The following is a 25923-nucleotide window of genomic DNA, read 5'->3' on the forward strand; positions in this document are numbered from 1 at the left end:
CTGAATATTCAGAGGGGCCAGGGTGCATGAAAGAGAAAGCAGACAGCAGAGTTGTCACTGGCCTAAGCACAGGTCCACAAGAGGCAGAAGGCAGTGTCATGTAGGGGCCAGGTCCTAGCGCAGGACTTAGCCAGACTGGAACCTGCAGAACATAGGAGGGGCCTCTGTGTGCCACCTTGCTCGGCCTCTGCTGGCTCAGGGGGCGGGGGTGTGGAGGGGTGGGGGGTGGGGCGGGCGCGCTATCCCCAAGCGGGTTGTACCGCAGGGGTTTGGGCCACAAGTCCTCTTTTTAATAATCTGGGCAACCTCGTCGGCCTCTGGGAGGTTGTGCTGTGAGAACCTGCTGAAAAGCTGCGAATAGTGTCCCAGTTCCTGTGGACCAGCACAGGGGGTTCCTTGGCCCTAGTACCATCGGATGAGAGGTGCAACTGACACCACCAGTCCTGAGGATCTGCCCTCGCTCCTTCACGAACACCTTGTTCCAGAAGGGGTTGTTCCAAAAGCGTAACTTGAACTTGGTGCGCGTCCTGGCATGCCTGAGCTCCCTCACCTCCAAATTCACCAAGTACCAGCGCATGTCTTCATCACGCAGGCTGATCATGGCTGACAAATGCGGGTGGTTCAGAAAGGCAGTGACCCAGAAGCCTGAAATATTCTGGATGAAGCGTCTACGGACCAAGTGCAGACAGCGCATGCGTCCAAACCGGCGCTCCAGCCGCAGGTAGGGCCAGTCGGCCTGGGCACTCACAGCCTCCAGTTCCCACTGGAGGGGCTCCGCGGCTGGGCCTTCCAGGTTTCGGGGTCCCGCTGCACCGCCGCTCCCACCTCCAGGTCCTCCTCCCCCACCAGCCCCTCCGCTCCTCCGCCCCTTCCAGGAAGATGGCTCCCTGCCCAAGCGTCACTTCCTCGGCCTTCCCGCCGCCTCCTCACCGCGACCTCCCCCGCACCCCCCCACCCCACAACCTCCCCCGCACCTCCCCCACCCGCCAACCTCGGCGCAGCGGGTCTCAGGGGCGTCGGCTGACCAGGCGGCTTCCCGACGCCCCATGAGAGGCGGGGCGGTCCCGGGGGCGGGGCGCCCGCGTGCAGCGGCTTCGCCAACCCAGCGGCAGGGGGCGGGCGGCGGGCGCGTGGCCCTAGGCCCCCCGCCCTCCGGTCCGCCATCACCTTCGGGAGCCTCTGGCCTGGAGGGGCTCGGGCTGCGTGGGCGACACTGCAGGCCCCGCGGGAGGGGCGGCGCGGCGGCTACGGGACAGCGGCGGGAAGTGGGAAGGCGTGGTCTCCTCCTTGGGGCGCGCTCCGCTCTTCGCGTCCTCCGGGGTGTGATTCGCAGAGGTAGCCTGGCTGCCTGGGACGAGGGTCCTGCCGGCCTGGCTGAGTGGCATGGGGCTGCCTGGTGGGGATGCGACCGCAGGCGCCAGACAGAACTGGCCCCACAGTAGGGCGCTGGCGGTAGAGGTGGCGTGAAGTGCTGGGGTGGACCAAGCAAGGAGTAGCTCGGAGTGGGCACCAAGGACCAGGCACCAATCTGGTCACAGACAGATAGAACTTTCCATCACAGCCACCACGCCGGGCGATTACTCTTCCCGACATGGACACTGGGGGCCACCTGGCGCCCACACTCGACCGCAGTTTGGGCGCAGCTGTAGGAGACTTGTAGCTTTGCACATGGTAAATGACTCAAGCATGTGCAGAAAAGACTAAGCAGACTCAACCTGGGAGCCGCAGACGTGGAGGTGCCTGAAATACTTCTCTGGAGAAAGGAAGAAACAAACGGGAGTACAAGGATCCGGGGCAAGGGAAGCATATTGGCTTCTGTATGGCAACCGTGAGCATAATGGCATCTGTATGTACAAACTGTATCTCCCTGGGCTTGTAGACTGAAAGATGGACACTGTTTCACCTTGCCCTTACGCACAGGGGCCACCTCTTGTTCTATACCAGACATTTCACAAATGTGAACTCCAGTCTCAGGGGCAGGGGATGTGCTTGGATAGGATAAGAGCCTGGAAGGACCAGCCATGCAGCCCTGATCCTGCAAATGCATCTGCTCTCCTGTGGTCTTGGCTCCCCCAAACTCGTGGCTTATGGAGGTCAACACACCTAGTGCCTCCTCCGCCTGGAAGTCCCTGCTACTTCCTCTGGAAAGCTTTCATTTTTTTTTTTTAATGTTTTATTTATTTCTGAGAGAGAGAGAGAGAGGCAGCATGAGCAAGGGAGGGTCAGAGAGAGAGAGAAGGAGACACAGAATCTGAAACAGGCTCCAGGCTCTGAGCTAGCTGTCAGCACAGAGCCCGACTCCGGGATCGAACTCACGAACTGTGAGATCATGACCTGAGACGAACTCGGACGCTTAATGGACTGAGCCACCCAGGCATCCATCCTCCGGAAAGCTTTCAGTCTCCTGCCCAATGAATAAGGTAGCTCTGGGCCCCCAGGCCCATCCAGGGGTATACACTCCCTAGAGAGAAAGGTGTATTCCCTTGGGGCTCTAGCTAGGGATCTGACCCACTGGGGTGGGCATTGAATCTTTGTTACATAAATGGAAGGCCAAAAGAAATGAAGGGCTAGTCCACTGCCTTTGTACAAAAAAACACCTGTAACACATATTAATGTCCCATGGACTCTTGGGCTGGACTCAGGACCGCGTGGCTATGGACAATGGCTCGAGACCACAGAATAGCAAGCTCAATCTGAGCCCTGGAGAGGAGCATCTCAGTACGAGTTGCAGGACCTAGGATGCTGAGGACTACCTGTTAGAGACTGGCCACGGAACAAGGCCAGAAGCCACGTCAGCATTTCAAGTTTGTCTGAACGCAGTGAGTAGGCACAAGTATGACAAGGTCAGGGCCTAGCTGTCACTTGCCAGATGTGCACCGTGGGCAATGGATGACATCTGTCTTCTCTTGGACAACCAGTATCCATTCTTCATCCTAACAGTAGCCCCAATTTCCTTTGAGAAACTACTCGTATCTTAGCCTTACGGTTGCTGGCCGGTTTAGGGGAGAGCAGAGCCCTATCAAAGCCAGTGAGACAGAAGATGCGAGGGGCGGGGGGGGGGGGGGGGGGGGGGGGGGAGGCTTTTGCAAATACAAGGACTCCTCTCTCCTTTCTCTTCCTGGTCAGCACTGAGAATGAGATACAGAGTTTTGACAGCATTCTACTCCTACACAAAGGGATGAGCCACTTTTGTAGGGCCCGAGGATGAATTCACAACTACACAAGAGGGCAGAGAGAAATAGGAATGACCAACCATGTTTCAGTTGCTGGATCCATCCTGAAGACTGCTACATCTGGCATTTTTAGTTAAATGAGATTTTCATTGAAGCCAATTTGATTTTTCTGACTCTTGCATCCAAGTTTAAGCGATGGTATGATGCCACTTACCTCACCAAGATCTTTCATTTCAAAGTATAAGGTCTGCAGGTGCTAATGTGAAGGCTTGCTACTGTCTGCCCTACACTCCCCACCCCCTTGGATGCTAGAGATGTCTGGAGTTTCCGGCTCTTCCCCAGGCACTCTCCAACCCTTTCCCAATCAGACAGGTTCACAACTTCCAAACGCATCATTCAGAAGTTTTTAATAAACAACTTCATTATAAAAACTTTTTTTGAAAATGTAATTCTGTAAAACATTGAAAAATCTACTTTAACAAAGATACGCCCTGTGCATTTTCTAATGGCACTTATATTTTACAATTAAAAACCTTGTTTTATATAAAGCCAAAAATACTCCAAGAGGTTATTCACTGTGTTTACAAAGTGCTAGAAGGTTTTTGTCTTGTATTTTTCTCTTTAAATAATCTGGCGTTACAAAAGAGTGGCCCCAAAGCCTTGATCACCGGGAGGGAGGGAGGCAAATGAGAAGTGGGGTCTCAGGAGTTCTAGTGCCAAGTACTTAGAGGTGGAGAGGGGCAGCCACGGAAGTGAGCTTGTGTCGGAAGAAACTGGGCTGGGACACTTCTTCCAACCCTCTCCACAGAGGCGCTACATTACCCTGGTGAATCCTCCTGTTAGAACCGGACACCCTTTCCCTTGCCACAGACCCTCCTCTCCAGTGGTGAAGGTCATAGCCAGTTCCTTCCACAGCAGGTTCAGAGCTCCAGGAGAGGCCAGGGTGAGGTCCCAGAGGAATCTGGACTTTTCTGGCCAACACCTGCCTAAGGCAAAGTTTCTTATTACATAAATATCCTTGTTAAAAAGCAAAATATTGATCCTGTACAATATAAACTGTTAAAAAAAATCGTGCTTAAAGACAGCTCCTAGATAAGAGGGAAGGTAGAGGGAATGGGGAAACAGCTACCAAAAAGAAAGGGGGGCAAGATTCAGACTACTAGGAGTTTAGGGCAGTGGAAGAATTTCAACTTAGGATAATATCTACGAGCAAAAAAGTAATCACACCTGCTTCCCGGATTTCCATTAAATGCCATTTGTAAAAGGTTGGGGGGAAACTCATTGGTGCTCCTTTTCCCACCTCTCCCCTCTTTAAAAGATGTGCACAGATCCTGAGCTGACACAGCTGGGTAGTTAATCCCCTAGCCCCCAGGACTGCACTCGACCTTGACCAGCTATGTGCAGGATGCAAGGTGCCTGCCTCCTGTTCAGGGCAACTCATCGCTGAGAGAGGCTGGAGGAGGTGGTGGGGAAAGGGGTCATCACCCCTTTTTCCTGGTCCCTGTTTGGTCTCTGCCACTTGCCATGGCTCCTGTCCTGGGCAGACACCCCTCAGGCTCTCATGGCCTCAGTAAAGGTACTGAAGTGGGTTTGGTACTGAATGTAGGATAAAGCTATTCTTATCCTTTGAACAACCAGGCCAATAAGGCTTTTTTTTTTTTTTCTTTTTAAATTTGGGGAAGGGAAATTTAAGAAACAGCTGGGTGACTATGGTCCAAAAAAAGGTAAAGGCAGATGTTCCTCTGTACCAGCAAAGTTCACAGTGAGAGGGAAATTCCTTGTGTGGGGTGAGAGCACTGAAGGAAGAGGAAAGGAGAGGCAGGATGGAAGGAGGGGAGAAGGGGCAAGGCCCCACTTCCAAGGCTTTAAATAGTTCCTCTGCCTGTTAGGAGGTTCCCAGCATCACTAATGGGGGAGAGAATTCAGGAAGGGACAGGAGAGGGCAGGCAGGGAAACATGGACTCTTTAAGCCTGAGATCTTATATTCCATGGCCAGAGGCCCACTTGCCTCTAGAAATGAGGGGTGCAGGGAAGGTGGCAGGGAGCGGGTGGAGGGTTGCTGGGTCTAGAGATGAAGACCAGAGACAATAAGGAGAATGGCAGCACGGAGTCCTGCTTGGATCCTCACGTACCATTTCCTATAATACGAGTCCCAGTAACATGCACAGCATGCAGGAGGTGGCTGCGTACCGAGGTGGACGCTTTTAAAAATAAACCTTAATTAGTCCCTGGGACTCACTGAAATGAATTTTTAGAAGCAAATCACCTAGTCTGATCCTAACCTTGCCAGACATTTTTATATCTTTTTTTTTTTTTTTTTTTTTTTTAAGTATTCCAAGCTACCCTGCCTAAATCAAAACATGCGAATTCACTCCACATTGCTTCCCATCAAGGACCAGGGAGCTACATTTTAAGGCTTCCACCTCAAAAAGTACTGGCCTGGGCTGAAGCAAAAGCCTGGGTCTTGGACCTGCTCAGTTCTCGATGATAAAGCAAAGTGATTTCTAGAAGGAAGGGGGGGGAGTGGTAAGGACTGGGCAGAGGCCGAGGCAGTTCCTTGGTAGTTTGTCCTGAAACCCTAGTGGAAAAGCCAGCATGAGGCACCGCTGAGAGAAGTGCCTAGAAACTACTGGCTGCATGTGTAGAAGTTAACAGTAAAGAGGTAGAAGTGTGTTTCTGAATCAGAGTGGAGGTGTCTCATGAGGGTCCCACACTGGTGGTCCCTGAGCTGCCTCCCTTCCGTGCGTGGCGAGAGTAAAACCCGTGCAGAACTGAGAAGTGAAGCAGGGATGGGGTTCGGCTGGGCAGGGGCTGTGTTTGCTGTGGCAGGGGGCCCCACAAGCCAGAAGAGAAGGGAGTCATCTGTTGCAAGAAACCCTAAGTACTGGGGGCAAATTGAGGGGGGCCACAAGAGGATGGGATTTCTTTGATGGGGAGCAGAGAGGCCTATGCACAGTGGCCCTGAGTCCACGGTAACTGCAAAATAGAGGAGAGGCTACACTGTGGATAAGAGAAAAGGTCAGTATGGGAGCCAAAGGCGTACCCACAGGCTAGGACTCAACTGTCTGCCCAGCCCTAACTTCCTAAAGACTCTTCTTCCAACAATTCCACAACTTCCTAGAAAAGGGACAAGCAGGAGAGGCGCAAATCAGGGGTTCACACCCTCTCCTTTGCTATCCAACCAGCTTAGAACCCGAGTCCCTCCTTCCAAGACTAACGATAACAGCTCATGATGTTCGGGGTGGGGGTTGGGGAACGGGGGAGACAGAAGCGGGCATGCCTTTCATTTCTTCCCCTCTCCAGTTCAAGAGGAGGAGGAGGGGTCATGATGTACTTGGAGAAAAACAGAATTGCAGACCTGTGAGAAATCTGCTCCAATCTTCTTGCCTGTCTCGCAGACACTGCCAAGGAAGGCAGAACAGACAGTCATGGAAGATGGCAGAGACTGAAGCAGTCCAAAGTCAGTTTATTTCCCCACAGGGGAAAAATGTGACCTCAAGTGAAGAGAAGTCAGTGAGACCCGACTCCGCCTTGTAAACAGGGCTCCAGTTAACACCAGGTACCAAATGGTTCCGGCTGGTGACAACTGGAATGGACTGGTGGGAATGGATTCACGGCGTGTAAACAATGTTCACTGCAATCATTCTAAGGCTAACAGCTTGGCAAGGGAGGTGAAATGGTGTGTCTGAGGCGACTGTGTAAACGGTACCGTTGCTGGACAACACTGACTGGAAATGGAGGCGCTGCTACAGGAGGGAAGGGGGTGGTGGGCACAACAGAGGCCCCCTCTCCTGCCTATCGGTTGGAAGCAGGCGACGGAGCCAAGTGACCCTTTGCAGCAGGACCTGACCAACTGCTGTGGGGTCTGCAGGTTGGGACCAGAAGGCGGGCTTCTTGGGCTGTTTCTCTCGAGGTCATCCAAAGTGAAACCCTTTGTGTCTCCAAGAGGCCTCCCTCCTTCTCCAAAGAGGAGGAGGTTCTGACGCTTTGGAGAGGGAGAGGGCTAAGTGTGGCTCCCGATTCAGATCAAAAAAGTAAAAGTAAAAATACCTGAAGTTCTATGGTATGAGATCTTTTCATGGGGCTGGGGCTCAAGGCTCCTCCTGGGACTGATCCTGGAGCTTGAACCCCCAAACCAAGTGCTCCATACAGATACTGGAATTTTTTTCTTTTTGAACCCAGCTCTGAAAGCTCAGCTGCCTTCACGCGGGATGCAGATGGGGTGGGTACAGAGGCTCCCTGACAGAGCCAAAGACTGAGCTGAGGGCCTCCTTGGGGGCTACTGGAATGCCTGGTGGAAACGAGGCAGGGTGGTGGTGCTCAGGCCAGAGGTGAAGACAGGAGGCAAGGAGTGCAGAGGTCCAAAGTTCAGTGGTCCGCCAGCTCCCGGGGAATCTTGAGGCTGAGCTTGCAAAGTGGTGAGCAAGGGCTGTGCCTCGGCCTGGGAGTAGCCCATGACCAGGCCTCCAGTGGCCCCGGGCGGGTTACATGGGGGTAGGTTGAGTGGAAGAAAGCCCAGTAAGTGGGAGAAGTCCACATTAGCAGCGCAGAGGGCCTCGGAGAGGTTGGCGGGGCTCTTGGTGAGCAGTGCTTCATCTAGGAGGGCCGCAGCTGCCGCCGGCTGAGGTGAGGCGGGCTGGGGTTCAGCGGACGAGAGAGACAGGCTTCCAGGAAGCTCCGCCAGAAAACTATCCACCTCCACTTTGGGCAATTTGTCGGGCAAGTATGAGGTAGATCCAAGCTGGTATTTGGGAGGAAGCTGAGCTGGGGAAGAGATAGGCGAGGATTCCAGAGGGTAGCTCATGCCCATGGGCAGCGTGTTGTGCACCAGGGAGTGTGGCATGCCCGTACTGGGCATGGTAGGGATGTGGGCACCATACATGCCCATGGGCAACATGCCAGGGAAGGCCTTGGCCCCCATCACGTCCCGAGAGGCCATGCATAGCACAGGGCTCAGCTCTTCCTTCACACTGACTGTGGAGCTGCAGCTGAGTAGGCCTAACATGTCCACTGGCTCTGTCTTGATTTTGAGCAACTCCTGCGAGTGGCTCTTCTTGACGTGACGTGTCAGGTGGTCCTTGCGGCCAAACCGCTGGGCACAGTACTGGCACAGGAAGTCCTTCCGGCCCGTGTGTACCACCAGGTGCCGCCGCACATCCTTACGAGTATAGAACCGCCGGTCACAGTGGTCGCAGGGGTGCTTCTTCTCCTTGGCACCACCCGCTACTCGGCGTGAGTGGGCCTTCAGGTGCTCTAGCAAGGCCTGGGTACTCTCAAAGGTTTGCAGGCACACCTTACAGCTGAGGTCACCGCTGCTGGCGGCATGCATAGCCAGGTGGCGCCGGTAGCCTAGCTTCGTATTGTAATTCTTACCGCACTCAGAACAGTGCAGGGCCTCTTTGTTGGGGTCATGTGTCTGCAAGTGGTTCCGCAGATGGTCCTTACGGTGAAACATCTTATCACAGTACATACACTGGTGGGGTTTCTGGGCTGAGTGGGTGGCCATGTGCCTGGGGGTAGGGATGGAGGATAGAGGAGAAAGAAAGGAGATCACAGGGCTGCCCAGACAATTGAGGGGTCCATTAACAGGGAAGCGGATACAAAAATTATGGTAGAGCCATACAATGGAATACTTTGCCAACTACATTCTATAGATATCCTCACCCACCTGCAAAATCACATATGTATTCCTAGTCTTTGCGGCACTGTTTGGAGTAGTAAAAAAATCAGCAATAATCTAAACATCCATCAATAGGGAACTGGTGAAATAAGTTACAGTACGTAAAATGACTCAACTTAAAAAATAAGGCAGTTTTATACGTACCCACAGGGAACAAACTCCTAGGATACATGAAGTGGTAAAAAGCAACGGGACAGGACAGTGCACGCAGAATGGTACTGCGCATATGAAAAGAGAGAAAATAGATGTATGTTTGCTTGTATGTGCTTAAAAATATTTCTGGAAGGATATATAAGAAACTAACAACACTGCTTCCCTATGGGGAGAAGAGATAGGAAGCTTATGGGTGTGATGGAGAATTTTCATATATACCTTTTGGTACCTTGTGAATTTTGGTTTGTGAATGTATTTCCTTTTCAAAAAATTATATTTAAAAAATTTTGGGGCGCCTGAGTGGCTCAGTCGGTTAAGCATCCAACTTCGGCTCAGGTCATGATCTCGCAGTTCGTGGGTTTGAGCCCTGCAGTGGGCTCTGTGCTGACAGCCAGCTCAGAGCCTGGAGGCTGTTTCAGATTCTGTATCTCCCTCTCTCTCTGACCCTCCCCTGCTCACGCTGTCTCTCTCTCTCAGAAATACATAAAACATTGAAAAAAATTTTTTTAATTTTAAATGACACTATAAAAGAAAGTGAAAAAAAAAAAAGAAAAATATTTGTAAATTTCTCATCTGGAATAATCCCAAAACATAAGGGGTTAAATCAAAAAAGGAAGTTCAATATAGTATGTGTAACCCAATCCCTTGTGAAAATAAAAAGGGAAGGGAATACATATTTCAATGTCTTAGCATGAACACACAAGAAACGGACTCCACTGGGAGAATGGTAGCTTCCAGCGTAAGGACAATTCATTTTTCACCAAATGCTCATTTGTACCATTTAAAGTGTTTGCCATGTAAACTAGCAACATTTAAAAAAGTGTTCCCATGGTATAGCACCTCAGTGTTCCTTGGTTTACCCGCTCCCAGCTGGAGGGACAACAGCTCAGAGTGCAGGAGTTATAATCCAGAGCTCTATAGGACTTTCAGAATCAACTGGGCAAGACTTCGAGGACCCACCATCTGCCAGGCCCTGTGTGAGCTGTCATTAACCTCGTTCTCCACAAGAGGCCGAAGCACAGGACAGCCCCACCCACTTCAGTAAATGGCAGAAGCTGAATCCGAACACAGTCCTTCTTGAAACCTGGGTTCACTCAGGTGTGCCACGGCTGTCTCTAGTGCAGCACCCAGTGACCCTCCCCACCTGGAGGGGAGCAACACAGCCATTATCCTCGGGCTTCGTGGCAGTGCCCACACCACTGATAGCTATTGTCGACCCCCTGTGACATACCAGACATGGTAATGGAGGAGAGGGAGGTGCTGAGGGATCCACAGCCCATTCCCCTCATTTTACAAGTGAGGAAACCAAGGCACTAAGAGGTTTGGTAACTCGCCTAAGCTCACACAGTGACTGGGTTGGAGTCAGAGCTCCTGCCTCCCAGACTAGGACGTTTCCCGCAGCCTCTCGCAGACACCCAGATTGTCACCAAGAGCATCTAAAAGGATGGTCCCAACTGGAGTCTCCCTAAGGCACAGGAGCACACAGTTACCACAGCATTCCTGAGGAGCACAGAACTGTCAGGAGGGCAAGCCTAGTCACACTACCCTCTTACCTGCTTTAGTTCCTTCCTATCAGCTGTTTTCCAGATGAGAACTGAGGCTTTCTTTGGTCATCCTGTTCATGTATTTACTTGTTTGTGGTCTGTCCCCACTACTAAGATAGTAGAGTCAAGGAGCACCCCCATCTGTCTGGCTCACTGCTCTGTCCCTGGCACTGAGCACCATGTCTGGTATGTAGCAGGAGCTCAATAAATCATGGTTGGCTAGACGAGTGGACGAAGCAGTGTGCATCAGGCCGTCTATCTCATTTGTAAAGGGCATATTCCTGTTCCTCTGATGGGAAGACAAGGATAAAATCAAAATCACTTTTGAGCAGCCCCCCTCCCTTCCAAGCTGCTCTGCTGTATCTACTTTATACTACCACTTTCACATTCTATTTCACTTTACGTAGGGCTCTTGGGCTTAAAGTTTCAGGAAAGCTGCTGACCCAGAGGACACCAGAGATTCCACAGAGACAGAAGTAATCATGTGAGTAGCAGGCTGGTTCAGAAGAGGCACTGCAGGACCAAAGATGCTATAGAACCTTGGGTAAGTTACTTCCCCACTCTGAGCCTCCACTTTAAAACTTACAGATTGGACCAGAGGGTCTCCTTTTCCTTCTAAAGTTAAGACTGATTTCTAATTTCTGGCTAAGATTACCTGGCATTACCTGGCAAAAGTGGGGAAAGTAGTATTGAAAACATTGTTTAATCAAGTTTGTTCATGACTGTCTTGATAATTCCCCATCAGAGTCTAGTGTCTGAATACAAATGCCACCAGTAGTTTTTAGTGAGTGATTTCAAACGGTTGGTGTTCAGGGTACACTTATGGGCCAATAACCTTCTACTCTTCTGTCACAGATAAAGCCTCACACTCAGTGGAGTCTTTCTGGCTTCGTCCTCTGGGAACCTCAGGGCAGGAAGAGGTACGGGAGAGTCACCTACCTATACAGCTTGTACTTGGAGGCAAAAGCCTTGCCACAGTGCAGCTGAGGGCAGCTATACGGTCTCTGCTCTGGATGGGGGAGGCTGTGAGGCCTCAGCTTCTCCCCATTTGAGAAGGGCGTCCCCGAGATTTCGCATTGGCACTTCACTTGACTCTCCGCCTCCCGGCCCCGAGGCCTGGGAACTAGTTTCCAGCCCACTTCCTCCTCCTGCTTTGCATCTTGAATCCAGGGGGGGACGCTGGTGAAAAATGTGGTCATGGCAAGACTAATGGCGAAGGGCCATGTTATTCAGAAAGCCTCCCCATCAGCTCCACACGGGCTCTCTGCTCTGTCACAGCCTCCAACGCAGCCTTCAGAAAACAATCTCGTCACCTGAAACATCAGAACACCTGGTGTTAGGGAGCCCAAAACCATGAAAACATGGGCTCTGGAGGCAGACAGATCCCGTTCCAATCCCAGCCCTTCCACTTCAAAGTCATGTGACATTCAGCCAATTACTTACTTCCCTGAGCTGTCTCCTCGTTTACAAAATGAGTTTAATAATCTCCTAAATCATAAGAATGTTTTGAGGACTAAATGAGCTAATGAATACAGGGTATGCAGCAGAAGACTGGTGCTTAATGGTAACTATTATTACTAGTTCTACCTAGGCTAATAAGAAACGAGATAATCTGAGGAAGTAAAAGCCCTAAACTCCAAATATTCTCTTGACTTCACTTTGATATCCTTTCCACTAAATTTAGAGGTAGCAGCTCCTCCTCCTTCGCCTCTTCCTCACCCACTACTCTCCACAATTCTCCTCATGAAGGTGCTAAAGAGCAATAAAATGCCCAAAAGGCAACAGAGAAGGAAGGAGAAGCTTTTGCTTAGGAAATTTACACCCTGGAAAGACAGCCCCTGAGCCAGATGTGTTTCTCAGCAGTGTATCAATAAGAGGTTCTGCTTGAGGAGGCAACGGCAGACTCAGCAGTTCCCCTAAAAAACCAGTCCTGGCCCCATCCTACCCTCCACCACCTCTCTGGGTCTCCCAGGCCATGCTTCCTTAGCAAAGCCTGTCCAACACCCCATGTGCCGAGCGGCTCCCCGCAGACCCTGCAGCACACATACATGTCTCCATTATGAGCAGGCAGCATACTCGCACTACAACTCCTTCACCAAACTGATTCTTTGAAGGCTCAGATCACAGTTCTTTCATTTCCGTACACTTAGCATCCAGAAAAGGACTCTCAACTTTTGTACGGTTCCATGAGTAAACGAGTCACTGAATGAGAGTTGATGCAAGGCTAACATACGCTCACAAAGTTCTGGTTTAAATTGGGGTCACCACCCTACCAAAGTGGGGAGCCAGCATCTTGAAGTCTGATCCTTTCTCTGGTTGAGGCAGGGGAAGGGGAGGGGTGTGGGAAAGGGAAAAACTGGAGCAAAGATGACAGACCTTTTTTCTGACATCAATTCAGAAAGGATGGGAGTTACTGGACTGACTCTCAAAAGGGGGACAACAGACCCACATTCACACTAATAAGACTACCAACTGCAAAGCAACTTGCTACAACAGGGGGATTCCTTTTGAAGAGGTCATGCCAAAATTTGGTCATGAGGCTTTCCCATGTGAAGGGAGCAAAGGACAGTGGGGACTGTCCACGAGAATCTGGGGAGGGCTCCAACCGCACAAACAGCTGTGGGCCACAGAATGCTTGCTCAGCTCATTAGCACCTGCTGCTTACAGTGACCATTCATCTAACAGACTGGCCGTGAACGAGATGATGGGATCAGCGGGTTCATGCCCCAGAGAGCTTTGCTCATCATTAACGTGAGGTACGTCCTGTTCAGGAACCATTCCTCTTGTTGAAGAAGCACTGCAGTATAATATGATAAACATTTCCCCATCACGAGTGGAGATTTGCCGAGAAAGATCCGCACAAAGGTGGCTACATTTTGCGTGAGTCACATGCTGGGGAGGGGTAGGCAGTGCTAAAAACTAGTCCCACTTGAGCCTTCGAGTCATCGTGGCCTATCTGTCTGCTTTACTATAAATCTCAAAGGCCTCTGATGGCTGCCTTTCATGGGTTAAGTCCCTCCTTCTCAAGGGTGGAATTACCTGTTTATAATACCAGCGATTACTATGCACCTTGTAAGTGGGCAGAGAGCAAGCACGAATTCGAACATTGAGTTTGGAGGGACTTTACCCCACCCTAAAGTCCAATTCTGCTCCCCCCCACGCCCCACTATCCAAAACCATGCACCCCAGCCTCTGAAAAGCTGGAACAGCAGCCAGAGGGAAGCAGGTTGCATCACTGGCCGACATGAGCGGGGAGCCGAGCCCTGGAAATTCCACACAAACTCAGAAAGAGAACAGTACGTCCCCCACCTCCCACACATACACCTCTTCTGTTCTCCTGAACAAGCACAAACAAGACAGAGCACTTTAGTACGCTGCTTCTGAAAGAGTGAGTAATGGGCTTCTAGGAAAGAGGCTGGTGGTGGCTAAGGCGAGCTCACGAGGTTGTAATGACAGAACCAAAGGAGGGAGGCAGCCATGTGCTTGCCTTGATCTGCGTTTAATGGGGCTATGGCCTTAAAAAGAAAACAGCCAACACCCCGATTCTAGTCCCCCTATCCTTTTAAACAGGCTCAGCCGAAGCCCTTACCTATAGCCACCGACAGGCTGCCAGTGTTACCTCAGGACCCCTTTTGGGAACCTAGTCTCTTCCCCTCTGTCCTTTGTCTGCAAACTCCTCTCCTCCAGGAAAGTTCCTGGGCCTGTCTCCTTCAGACTTCTTCCTGGGCAAAACTGAAAGAATTCTGCTTCTCCTTCAAAGTCGCTCTTCTGGTCTCACGCTCTAACCTTAACAACTGTAGAGAAGCTGACGGAACCTGTTCCCATAAAACAAACACAATCAATCCCTCCCAGTTACTGGTATAACTCGGTATATTTTCATCCAAAGATCCCTTCTGGCGCCGGATCTGAAGAGGGAGGTAATGTGGAGAGAACCTTGGACTTGCTATCAGAAGAGCTGCCACTTACTGGCTCTGACACCACGGGCAGGTTACTTTGTTTCTCTGAATCTCAGTTTCCTCAATTTCTAAAACAAAGACTCCCCCTTTCCTACAAGGGTCTCAGGGAGGATGAGATGTCTGACACAAAGCGTGTGCACACAGGCAGTGCCGTCTCTGAGGCCTACCCCGTGTCCGCCTCTTTTCCGCACGGCGCTCGAGCAGTACTTCTTTCTTTTCCCCCTTCAATGTTACTTCTCAGTCTTCTGAGTGAGTTTCCTTCCCTTCACCGCAGCTCCCCAGAACGCAGCCTTCCCCTTTCCCCTCACCGTCAGCCGCCAGCACGTCCCCTCCAGCCAGCCCAGCCAGCCGCCCTCCGCGCCCTTCCTCCAGCGCCAGAGCTCGGCCCTGACTTCTCGCACTCGAGTCTCTTCGGTTACAAAGCTCCATACCCCAAACACAAACGCTTCCTAAAAACTCTCGAAGGCCCTCCGTGGCAGCTGAAAGCAGACCAACTGCTCTCCAGTCTGTCTGTCCTGCTGTGTGCCACGATGCCTGCTGCCCTCTGACGAAACTATAGTTTTTATGGTGTTACATCATCTCTATAGAAACTGCGTTCTTTCTCCATTATTAGCCTGTTTCCTCATCCGTAAAGCTAAAAATACCTACCTCACAGGCTTGTTGTGAAGGATTATTTTAGGCAGGTATGCAAAGGGCTCGACATAGGGCTTGGCTTGCTGCTAAGTCCCCAACAAAAGGCGGCTATTATCTTTGCCTTTGTACCAGAGTTGCGCGTTCCCACCTTCTGCTGCCACACTAAATTTGTCCCAAACCTCCCCAAACTGTGGAGTAGCCCCCCTGCAGCAAGGAAAGGGTTAATCTCTAAGTGTTCTTAACTAGAGAGACCCACAGAGGATTAACAGCTCCACATCAGTGACTACCCTAAAATAGCTTTTATCCCTCCTGCCCAAGAGCTACTTGGGGATCTGAAGAACTCAATTCAGCACCTGCCGAAGAGGAAACCTACCCGGGGAACGCACCCAGGGACCGTTCCTTAGGGTGGACAGAATCTTCCCTTAAGCAGAACCCAAAATAGCAACTGGGAAATTATAAATAGACTGAGAGGAGGGGAAAAAAAAAAACAAACACCCCAGGTCTTGACCCGAGCACCAGAAACAGATCCAAAAGACACACTGGCTGGCTGGAGAACAGTGAGAAAGGGGAAACGAGCCTAGCTGCCCCCCTCGTTCACTCTCTCACACACACTCCAGAGTGGTGGGAGAATTAAATTACAGGGAGGCTGGAGAGTCTCAATGACTTGCATCATTCCAAGAGACATCAAACAGGATTAGCAGGGGTTGGATTTACTCTCGGGCTGCTAGTTCTTCTGTCACTGGAGATGGGCCCTCTTTGGAGTCCCTTTGATTCACTATTTCCTCTGAATCCCTCTGCCTCCCACTCCTGCGGAGGCCTTGAGCAAATGGCTGCAGCTCACAACAGCCCCATTTTCATTAAGAGGAAACCTGGTTGGACACCCCGTAATACTCCCCCCTGCCCCCAAATCTAGGGGCCTTGCCTTAGGGGGCAGGGTTAGGAATCCAAAGCCAAACTCTACCACAGTCCCAAGCTAACAAGATGGAAAAACACACAAACCACGAGACAGGCTACTCTGCAGGTGAAAGCACCAGCAACTCCTTCCCCCCCGCCCCCCTGCCCCACCCCAGCTGTCCCCTCTTCTTCCACCTTACAGGTCCCTTTCTCCCACCCAGCTGGGGCCACAGCAAGGGGCTGGATTTGCCAGGAGTAACTAGGCTCCTCGGGCAGCTTCCAGACCACTCCACTGTGTGGTGGGAAAGGTTAAATTCCCCCGGAGCTGGGAGAGATGGGAGTGGACGCCTGCCAGAGAAGGGACAGAAATTCAGGGAGAATTCTGGAGGAGGTCTCAGGGATGGGAAGGAAGGGCAAGTATGATAAAGAATCGTTAGCAAGTTAACTGAGTCTCTAAGGTACCTACCTCCTCCCCCCAAGAAAAAAAAGAAGAAAAAAAGAGAGATGAGGGGGTTATACACCCTGGAGGATTCCAGGGATTGAAGACAGAAGTGAATTCTCTGAATTTCAATGGTCTCAAAACGGGTAACCAGACAGATGATAAGGTTTGGAAGTATAATCACTGAGGAAGGAATTACAGGTAGCGCTTATCTGGGTTCTCCAGAACCAGGTATTTGAGGGAAGCCTCAAAATGGGTTATGTGGTTCTGGAAAAACGAAAGAGAGAGTAAAAAGCAGACTATTTGGAGCAGGAAAGGGGGTTAAGTGGGACCGAGTAGGCGTGTCTGAGGGGAGGGAGCAGGTGCAGCTTATCTGCGTCCCCCAGACCCGGGTCCCTGGTAAGGTCAGCAGCGCGGTATCTGGGCCTCTAGGGAGCCTGGGGGTCAAGAGTAGGGGACCCTTAGGGCTCCGTCTCCAGGTCTCGGTAGGGAGGGGGCCAGTGGGGTTTCTTCTGGTCCCCCAACCCAGGTATCGGTTCCAGGGAGAGATTTCGTCACCCTGGGGCCTATTTGGGCCCGAATTGGCGTGGAGGGGGCCCCGGGTCGGGGATGTGGGCGACCGCGCCGCGGGGCCCGAGATGAGAGGCGCCGCCGCTCCGGGGTGCCGGGCGCGCGGGCGCAGCGAGACGGCCTCCCGCCCCGCTCCCCGCCGTCCCCCGGGGCCCTCGCCGGCACTCACCGCGCTCGGGGCCCCGCGCTGCGGGCCGGGCCGCGCTTGGGCTCCGCCAGGCCCGCTCAGGCCCCGGTAGTGGCGGCGGTCGGGCCATTGTGCGGTGCATTGTGGGAGCCGCACGAGCGGGCCTCGGGCCGTGGAGGGGGCGGTGCCGCGGGCTCTCTATGGTCCCGCCCGCCCGCCGGCTAGAGCGGCCGGGGCGGCGCGCGGGCGGCGCGCGAGGACCGCCGGGAGCGGGGCGGACGCTCGCGCCCCTCCTTCTCTCCCGGCCTCCGCGCTACGGCGCGCCTGGGCTCCGGAGCCGTCATGGGCGCCGCCGCGTGGGCATCGTCGCCCCTGCTGCTGCGCGTGTCTCTCCTGATGCTGATTCTGCCGCTCCCGGGGCTGCCCGCGGGCTCCTGGGACCCGGCCGGTTACCTGCTCTACTGCCCATGCATGGGTAAGGCCTCCCGAGCCCTCTGCTCATATGGGGAAACTGAGGCCCAGAGAGAGGCGAAGGCCCTCCTCTGAGGCACCCAGAGATACTTTGACATGTCCAGGACAGAAGCCCAGCGCGGGGCATGGCCTGCTCCTCGCCTCCCGGCCCCAGTTGCAGTGGCCCTGAGGGTCCTCTGTGTCCAATCTTCGATTTGGCAGATGAGGAAACTGAGGCCGAAAGAGGTGATGTGTCTTGTGCAATGTCTAAGCTATCCCAGAGTTCAGTAAACGGAGTTTGCTGGGGCAGGACTTGGTATCACCGACTCAACGTTGGCCCTGGACTATTTTTTTCATCATTCATCAGATATTTATAGGACCCCTGCTCTGTGCTCAGCGCTGTTTTCTGCTCTGGGCATACAGCAGTGATACGCTAGAAAACGCTGTCCCCCTGAAGAATCTTCATTTTTGCTGGACAAGACAGACAAAAAAGATACACATAAAAAATAAGTATGCAGAGTATCGTTGAAGGATGAACACTGGGAAAATAGAGAAGAGTAAGGGCGAATCTGAAAGCTGGCCGAGGGGTGCAATTTAAATGGGGTGATGGATCGTCATTGTAGAAGTCATTTCTTCTTAAAACTCTGCAGATCTTGATGATTTGGCCCTCTGCCCATCACTACCACCACTCCCTTCTCCCCAGATCCTCCAGCTGCAGCCACTCTTTTTCCCTCTCTCTGTTTCTCGCTCGTACTCAGGTCCTGAAGCCTGTGCCATTCCCTCTGCCTGGAACACCTTCCTCTCCACCTCTGCCAGATCAACTCCTTCCCATTCTTAGGTCACATCTTAAATGTCGCCAGAAAGGGCACCTCAGTGCAGATAATCTCCACGTTGTTGTCTCTATCACCAAACGTTTCCTTTTCTTCCTTGAAATCATCAGAATTTGTCACTGGATACTTGTTTACATGTTTCGTGTCTCTGTAGCTGGACTGTGAGTGCCTCGAAGGCAGTGACCTTATCCTTCTTGCTCAATCCTGTATCCCGGTACCAAGCAGAGAGCCTGGCACCTTGTGTCCTCTCGGTATTTGTGGAATGAATGGATGGATGTCATGCTGGGGACAAGGACAAGAATCAGATAGGGTCCTCACCCTGGCCCCCAAGGTATTTACAGGCTGAAGACGCAGCCAGTACAAAGGCCAGAAAGTGAGACAGGACATTTGAGGGAAAGTGAAGAACCGGAAGTAACTCCATTCTGAGGTGGGAGGCAGAGGAAGGGATTGAGGACAGCAGAGGGTTGGTGAAAGGATCTCAGTGAATGAGGCACTGGAGTTGCCCCTTCGTGCACAGATGAGATAGAGGTGGGAGGGCAGTCCTGGAAGAGAGAAGCACGGGAGCAAAGACACGGGGTGGGGATGGAAAGGGCAGAGCAGGTTTGGCAACAGCAAGGAACCTGGAAGGTCTGAGGCAGAAGGGTAGGACCTAAGGGCCTTGAGTGTCAGACCCAGGAGTCCAGACCTGGGTCCTGTGCTGCCAGCTCCCCTGGCTCTCCTTGGTGTCCCGGCCCTCTTCACTGCTGGCACTGCGTCCTTTCTGGACCCTGCACACCCCGTGCCTTCCATGCCCCAGGCCTCACCTCAACCACCATATACCATCCAGGGCGCTTCGGAAACCAGGCCGATCACTTCTTGGGCTCCCTGGCTTTTGCAAAGCTGTTGAACCGCACCTTGGCTGTACCCCCTTGGATTGAGTACCAGCATCACAAGCCTCCCTTCACCAATGTGAGTACCTCCCACTGACCTTAGCCCTTATCCATCCCACTCCGATCCTGCTTACCTCTTCCTGACCCCAAGTCCTTCTCTGGGCTTTACCTCCCACTCCTCTGAGCCTGTCCTGCTCCCCACGCAGAACTGTCTTCCTTGGCTAACTGGCTAACACCTAACCAGTGCCTTCGGTCTGCCAGGCACTGTTCTGAGCACCGCAGGAGGGCTAGCTCTTTTCTCCCTCATTACATGCCCAGGAGGAAACAGGTTCCCAGAGGTTAGGTAATGCACCCAAAGTCACACAGGTTGTAAGTAGTGAAGAGCTAGAACTCAAGCGCATGTCCGTCTGACTCCAGGGCCTGTGATAGGAATCTAAAGTTCCATTTCCACCCCTGGTTGGTCCCAACCTCTGTTCATCCCATTAGTCAAAGGGTGATGGGTGCTAGTGTCAGTTTGAAGGAGAAACTGAGGCACAGGTTAATTAATAATCTGTCCAAAGCCACAAACCCAGGTGCTCTGGCTCCCCCATCACAGCGATTCTCAACGCCCTCTAATTCCTTGCTTTTTATTTGTGTCTTCCACTGATGCCACGTCTGTCTTTGTTCACACTGTGTCCCTGGGGGCCTGGCAGTAGGAATTGAATTAATATAATGAATTGATTTTAAAAGTTTTTAATAAACTTTATTTTTTTAAACTTTTTTTTTTAATGTTTTTTATTTATTTCTAGGGGGGAGAAAGAGAGAGACAGCGTGAGCAGGGGAGGGTCAGAGAGAGAGAGAGTCACAGACTCTGAAACAGGCTCCAGGCTCTGAGCTGGCAGTCAGCACAGAGCCTGACGCGGGGCTCGAACCCACGAACCGTGAGATCATGACCCAAGCAAAAGTCGGACGCTTAACCGACTAAGCCACCCAGGCGCCCCGTAAAAGTTTTTAATAAACTTAAAAAAAACTGTATTTAGTATGTACGAAACACTGTATTTCATTCTTATAGCCTTTCCTCTGCGTAGGTTTTTTGGGTTTTTTCCCTTCTGTCTGCCAATTTTTAGAGAGGTTTTTTTTTTTTTTTTTTTTTTTATCAGTAGTTAAAAGCCAGAGTACCTGAGATCATTGCTTGGCTTTGTCGCTTACTGGCTGTGTGGCCTGGACAGAGTACTTGATCTCTTTGTGCTTCAGTTTCCTCATCTTTAAAAGAGGCTGGTAGTAATTGTGGCCACCTCCCATAATGAGTGAGTGACTGTAGCATGCCTTGAACATTGTATCCCTCTCTCTTAGGATCAGCTGAGTTCATCAATGCAAAGTACCTAGGACATAGGAAGTCCTCAGTAACCGGGGACACTGTTTCGCTCTCCCTGTTATAGTTTAAACATTGTCCGTTCATCTCCCCCTGAGTTGTTTTCTTTCCCTGGCCTTGTCTTCTCAACCAAAAATCTTTCCGGCATCTCTACTTCTTGCTTTTTATGGGTTACTCAACTTGCCCAATTCCTCTCCTCTTCCCCACAGGACTGTTCTCACAGAGGTCACCAAGGACCTCAGAATTGCCAAATCTAGGGGTCGTTTCTCACTCTCTCAGCTGTTCTCCTGGTGACACCTGGGCCTGTGAGCCTCTTTCCTTCTTGAACATCCCTTCTCTCCTGTCTTCTCAGTCACAGCCTATTCCTGCTTTAGCCCTGACCTCTCAGCATTTTCCTCTTTGGTGTGGTATTGGGGGCTTTTCTCTCTCCACTCACTGTTTAAATGTTGGTGTGTCTCCTCTTTCCGTTTGGTTATTAGCCATGTGACCTCAGATGAGTTATCTGGATTCTGTCTGCCTGGGTTTCTTCATAAGTAAATTGGAAGTAGTTATATTCCTACCTCTTAGGATTAGACGAGCAAGTCCATGAGATGTGACGAGCAAGTCCATGAGATGTGACGAGCACACAAAGTCAGCTCACAATAAATATTAGTTACTGTTGTTACCATCATTTGCTTTGCTGTAAGTTTCCATTAAATCTTGTGGCTTTCACTGTCCTCCGTACCTCCCAATTTATCTGTGGCCCAGACTTTCCTCGGATCACAAGCCTGTGTTTCTAATTCTTAAGCCCTTGAGTCTACTTGGATGTCCCACAAATACCTCAAACTCACAAAACGAGAACTGAACTTGGCATCTTTCCCTCTCAAACCTGTGTCACCTCCTATATTCCCAGCCTTAATTTATGTTACCTCCATTCACCTGGATACCATGCCAGGAACCTAGAAGTCATACTGAATACCTCCTTTTACCCTCTACCTCATCTTCCTTTATCTCTCCCAACCTGTCCATGCCTTCCATCTTCACCTGGACTTATGCTCAAAATTATATGTTGAATGAGTACTTGAACAAAGAAAGGGACCATTGCAGCAGCCTCCTTATTCTTCTTTCTTCTCTAATCTTATCATCCATATGTGCTCTCTTCTGCCACCAGAGTGATCTTTCTTTTTTTTTTTTTTTTTTAATATTTTTTATTTATTTCTAGGAGAGAGAGAGAGAGAGAAAAAGAGAGAAAAGGGGAGGGTCAGAGAGAGAGGGAGTCACAGACTGAAACAGGCTCCAGGCTCTGAGCTGGCAGTCAGCACAGAGCCCGACGCGGGGCTCGAACCCACAAACCGCGAGATCATGACCTAAGCGAAAGTCGGACGCTTAACCGACTAAGCCACCCAGGCGCCCCCAGAGTGATCTTTCTAGAAAGCAAATCTCCTATTATTTCTGTTTAAAATCCTTCAGCAAGACCTTGTTGCTAGTGGTTAAGTATCCCAAAGTCTATTGGAATGCCAGTGGCTTGCGAAGGAAAGATGCATTGGTTAAATCAGTTTGGGAAGTTATATTCTCAATCCCCCAGCCTCCAAAACTGGAGATTCAAAATATATAGTACCATACTGCGAAGTCCCGTAGTAAAGAAATCAGCTTCACACAGCGCTTCCCAGATCTGTGTAACTGTGGAGCCTTTTGATTGCAGAACTCTTTATTGCCCTGACCTAGTGACACATGCTTGTGAACCCTGAGCTATCAGATGAAGTCGAGATTTTTATTTTATGGTGTTCGAAGAAATTTTTTTAAATGCAGAAAAATACAGAGATTAATATAGTCACCATCCATGTCCTACCACTAGCCGTGAGCATCGTTAACATTTTCTTCTTTGCTTCATCTTTCTCTTCTTTGATAAAAGAAATAAAATGTTATTACAGACGAAGTTGTTAAAAGATAAAGGCTCGCGTGGCCCCGGAGGCTAGTCCCGCTCCCTTCCCCCAGGCCCAGAGGCAATCACTGCCATGGGTGCAGTGCCTTCAGTGTGACTCCTTCCAAGGTCTTTCTTGTACTTCTGCTGTGGCCCTGAGCATCCTTGGACCTGTCTCCTGGTGCAAAGTGGGAGGGCTTCTCTAGGGAAAATACATAGAGGGTCAAGGAGCATTTTAAATTCTAGTAGATGCTGCAAGATTGCATTCCAAAGTGGTTTTTCTAAAACGTACACTTTAACTACCAGCCAGGCACAGCAGTCCCTGTTTCCCCACATCCTTCCCAACAACTAAAGTTAAGCTTTTAGGGACTGATCCTGGGTGGCTCAGTCAGTTGGGCATCTGACTATTGATTTCGGTTCAGGTCGTGATCTCACAGTTCAGAATATTGAGCCCCATGTTGGGCTCTGAGCTGATAACATGGAGCCTGCTTGGGATTCTCCCTTTCTCTCTCTTTCTCTCTCTCTCTCTCTCAAATTAAACATGAAAAAAATTTAGTAAAGTTAATCTTTTTTTTTTAATGTTTATTTATTTTTGAGAGAGAGAGAGGAGCACAGGCTGGGGAGGGGCAGAGAGAGAGGGAGACGCAGAATTGGAAGCAGGCTCCAGGCTCTGAGCCATCAGCACAGGGCCCAACGCGGGGCTCCAACTCAACAAACCGTGAGACCTTGGGCTGAAGTTGGACGCTTAACCAACCTAGCCACTCAGGAGCCCCTAAGCTTTTAAATCTTTGCTGGTCTAATGAGTGAAACGTGGTCTTGTTATAATTGCAGTTTGTTTTTTTCCTAATTACTAGTGAGCGTGTACATCTTTTGAGCGTATCGACTCTTTGAGTTTTCTTTGCTGTGAGTTGTTCTCTCCTCTCCTTTGCTCACATTTTCTCTTACAGCGTATGTCTTTTTTTCATCTAGGTCAGTGAGCATTTTTGAACACAAGGGATGTTACTATTTCTTTGTTAGTTTACAGATAAATTCTCCCAGCCTTTTTTCGTTTTGAGTTTGGTGTCCTTCTCTAAATGTTTTTCAGTGGCTTACAGGCTGAGTTATCTCGGTCCTGGAGTCAATCCTTTTAATAAATGTCTGTAAAAGAGCCACTAGGATACTGAAGAGAGACCTCTGCCTCTCCTTTCCCACCTTTTCCTGTAGCTCCATGTGTCCTATCAGAAGTACTTCAAGCTGGAACCCCTCCAGGCCTACCATCGGGTCATCAGCCTGGAAGACTTTATGGAGAAGCTGGCACCCACTCATTGGCCCCCTGAGCGGCGGGTGGCATACTGCTTTGAGGTGGCAGCCCAGCGAAGCCCTGATAAGAAGACATGCCCCATGAAGGTGGGTCTGGGGGACCCTTTCTGCCTGTCCCATGTCCTCGAGGCCCATGAGACACCATGATGGCAATACCTGAGGGAAGGCACTAGAAAGGCTTAGAGTAGAAAGATGGAGATTTAAGTCCCATTTGTGACATCTGTCAGCAGTATCACTTTTGGCAGAGTACCGTGATTCCTCTGAGCCTTTATTTTGCAGTTTTGTTTAGCTGGTAGTTTAGGAAAAAAACTACCAGCAAAATAAAGACACCCATCCCTGCTCTGTCTCACTCATAAACGTCATGAGGGTCCGGTGTAAGGGTGATTGTAAACTGTAATGAGCCACACCGGTAATAATAACTAATACTCATGTGGCACTTGATACGTGCCAGGTACTGTGCTAGGAGCATTACGCACGTTAACTTACTCTTCACACTGCTCTATGAGGGATGTACTATCAATATCCCCATTTTATAGAGAGGACACGAGTGCAACACAGAGTGGTTCAGCATTATCCCCAGGGTCACACAGCAAACAAGTGGTGGAGCTGGAATTCAACCTGAGGTAATTTGGCTCCGTTTTCCACCCTCCTAAGTTGTATACTTCCCTGCCTTTCAGCAGGTAAATAAGAAACTGTCATATTTTATCAGGAGAATTTATAATTTTCTGGCACTTTGGGATTAACACAGTCCCCGGTATGTTTTCAGTGCTTATGCTAAAGTCTGGGGAGGGTGGTTGGAGGAGCCATGAAAGTTGAGAAAGGAAACTTGGCTTATAGCCCTGACACTGCCCTCACTTGGTATGTGAACCTGGGCAGGTGTCTTACCCTGTCTAGGTCCTGGTTTCCACCTTGAAAATAAGGGCATTGCAGGGTGCCTAGGTGGCTCAGTCGTTTAAGCTTGATTTCAGCTCAGGACATGATCTCACACACGGTTCATGAGATTGGGCCCTGCGTCTGGCTCTGCTCTGACAGCGCAGAGCCTGCTTGGGATTCTCTCTCCCTTTCTGCCCCACCTTCTCTCTCCCTCTCTCTCTCTCTCTTTTTTTTTAATGTTTTTTTTATTTATTATTTTTGAGAGAGAGATAGAGACAGCATAAGCAGGGGAGGGTCAGAGAGAGAGGGAGACACAGAATCCAAAACAGGCTCCAGGCTCTGAGTTAACTGTTAGCACAGAGCCCAACCTGGGGTTCGAACCCACTAGCTGTGAGATCATGACCTGAGCTGAAGTCGGATGCTTAACCGACTGAGCCACCCAGGCGCCCCTCTCCCTCTCTCTTAAAATAAATAAGTTACCATTTAAAAAGAAAAGATGAAGGGCGTTGTATTTGCTGATCTTAAAAGTTTCTGGAAGCTCTAGTCCGAGATCCAAGGCCCAAATCCAGGGTTCACTCCCTCCCCACTTACCCTACCAATGCTTCACGGTCAGTGGGATATGGCATGTAAGGTAGGAAAGACTCCTTTAAACACTGTGGTGAACATTCCGTGCTGGAAACCAGATTGGAGGCCAAGCTGCTTTCCTCAGTCTCCAGCCCAGGATTTACAAAGTGACGTTCCTATTGGGCCATCCTATGAGGTGTTTCAACCTGAGTCCAGCCCACCAGGGTTCCCCTACGCATGGTTCCTTGGCCCCATACCCAAAGGGCTTTCCCTCAGTAAGCCTTTGATCACTCTCTTTCTGCAGGAAGGAAATCCCTTTGGTCCATTTTGGGATCAGTTTCATGTGAGTTTCAACAAGTCCGAGCTTTTTTCAGGCATTTCCTTCAGCGCCTCCTACAAAGACCAGTGGATCCAGAGGTACTTGGAGGGGGCAGTGTTGCTGGGTTTGAGGGAGGAGCCTGGGGCCCAGGAGTGTTCACAGCGCCTTCCTGACCCTCTTCCCCTCCACCACACCCTGATGTGTGAGACCAAAGGTGCGGCCGTTCTATCTGTTGAACTTGGGATCCTGTGTGATCTGTTCCCATCTCAACGCCTGACACGGTGGGACATTGACCTGCC

General features: G+C 50.8%; 3 protein-coding genes across 7 annotated transcripts in view; 1 reads left to right on the forward strand and 2 right to left on the reverse strand.

The window, feature by feature from the left end:
- Positions 1–289: 289 nt before the first annotated feature.
- On the reverse strand, positions 290–1385 carry LOC120235407 (testis-specific Y-encoded-like protein 1). The gene is made up of 2 exons (XM_039237718.1): positions 1168–1385; positions 290–887 (listed from the first exon to the last, which is right to left on the reverse strand). The coding sequence occupies exons 1-2, from the start codon at positions 1383–1385 to the stop codon at positions 290–292; spliced, it is 816 nt and encodes a 271-aa protein (XP_039093649.1).
- Positions 1386–3563: 2178 nt separating this feature from the next.
- Positions 3564–17330, reverse strand: PLAGL2 (PLAG1 like zinc finger 2). Of its 3 annotated transcripts, none has more exons than XM_039237751.1 (3): positions 17212–17330; positions 11490–11863; positions 3564–8683 (listed from the first exon to the last, which is right to left on the reverse strand). In XM_039237751.1, exons 2-3 carry the CDS (start codon positions 11747–11749, stop codon positions 7453–7455), a joined length of 1491 nt encoding a protein of 496 aa, XP_039093682.1. In that variant the 5' UTR covers positions 11750–11863; positions 17212–17330; the 3' UTR covers positions 3564–7452. The 3 variants fall into 3 exon arrangements, with proteins under 3 accessions (XP_039093682.1, XP_039093684.1, XP_039093683.1); XM_039237753.1 differs by lacking the exon at positions 17212–17330 and adding an exon at positions 10560–10839 and having other exon boundaries at positions 11490–11561; XM_039237752.1 differs by lacking the exon at positions 11490–11863.
- A 128-nt stretch (positions 17331–17458) lies between these two features.
- Positions 17459–25923, forward strand: part of POFUT1 (protein O-fucosyltransferase 1) — a 33508-nt gene continuing 25043 nt past the window's right edge. For all 3 annotated transcript variants that reach the window (XR_005529419.1, XM_039237779.1, XM_039237778.1), the window contains exons 1-4: positions 17459–17644; positions 19276–19397; positions 23773–23955; positions 25610–25722. Coding sequence is in view for 2 of the 3 variants with exons in the window: in XM_039237779.1 (XP_039093710.1) it covers positions 17512–17644; positions 19276–19397; positions 23773–23955; positions 25610–25722 (551 nt within the window). In the remaining variant the exon portion in view is untranslated. The remainder of the gene's footprint in view (positions 17645–19275; positions 19398–23772; positions 23956–25609; positions 25723–25923) is intronic.

This window comes from Hyaena hyaena, unplaced genomic scaffold, assembly GCF_003009895.1.
Source record: "Hyaena hyaena isolate Hyena2069 unplaced genomic scaffold, ASM300989v1 scaffold_131, whole genome shotgun sequence".
NCBI lineage: Eukaryota > Metazoa > Chordata > Mammalia > Carnivora > Hyaenidae > Hyaena > Hyaena hyaena.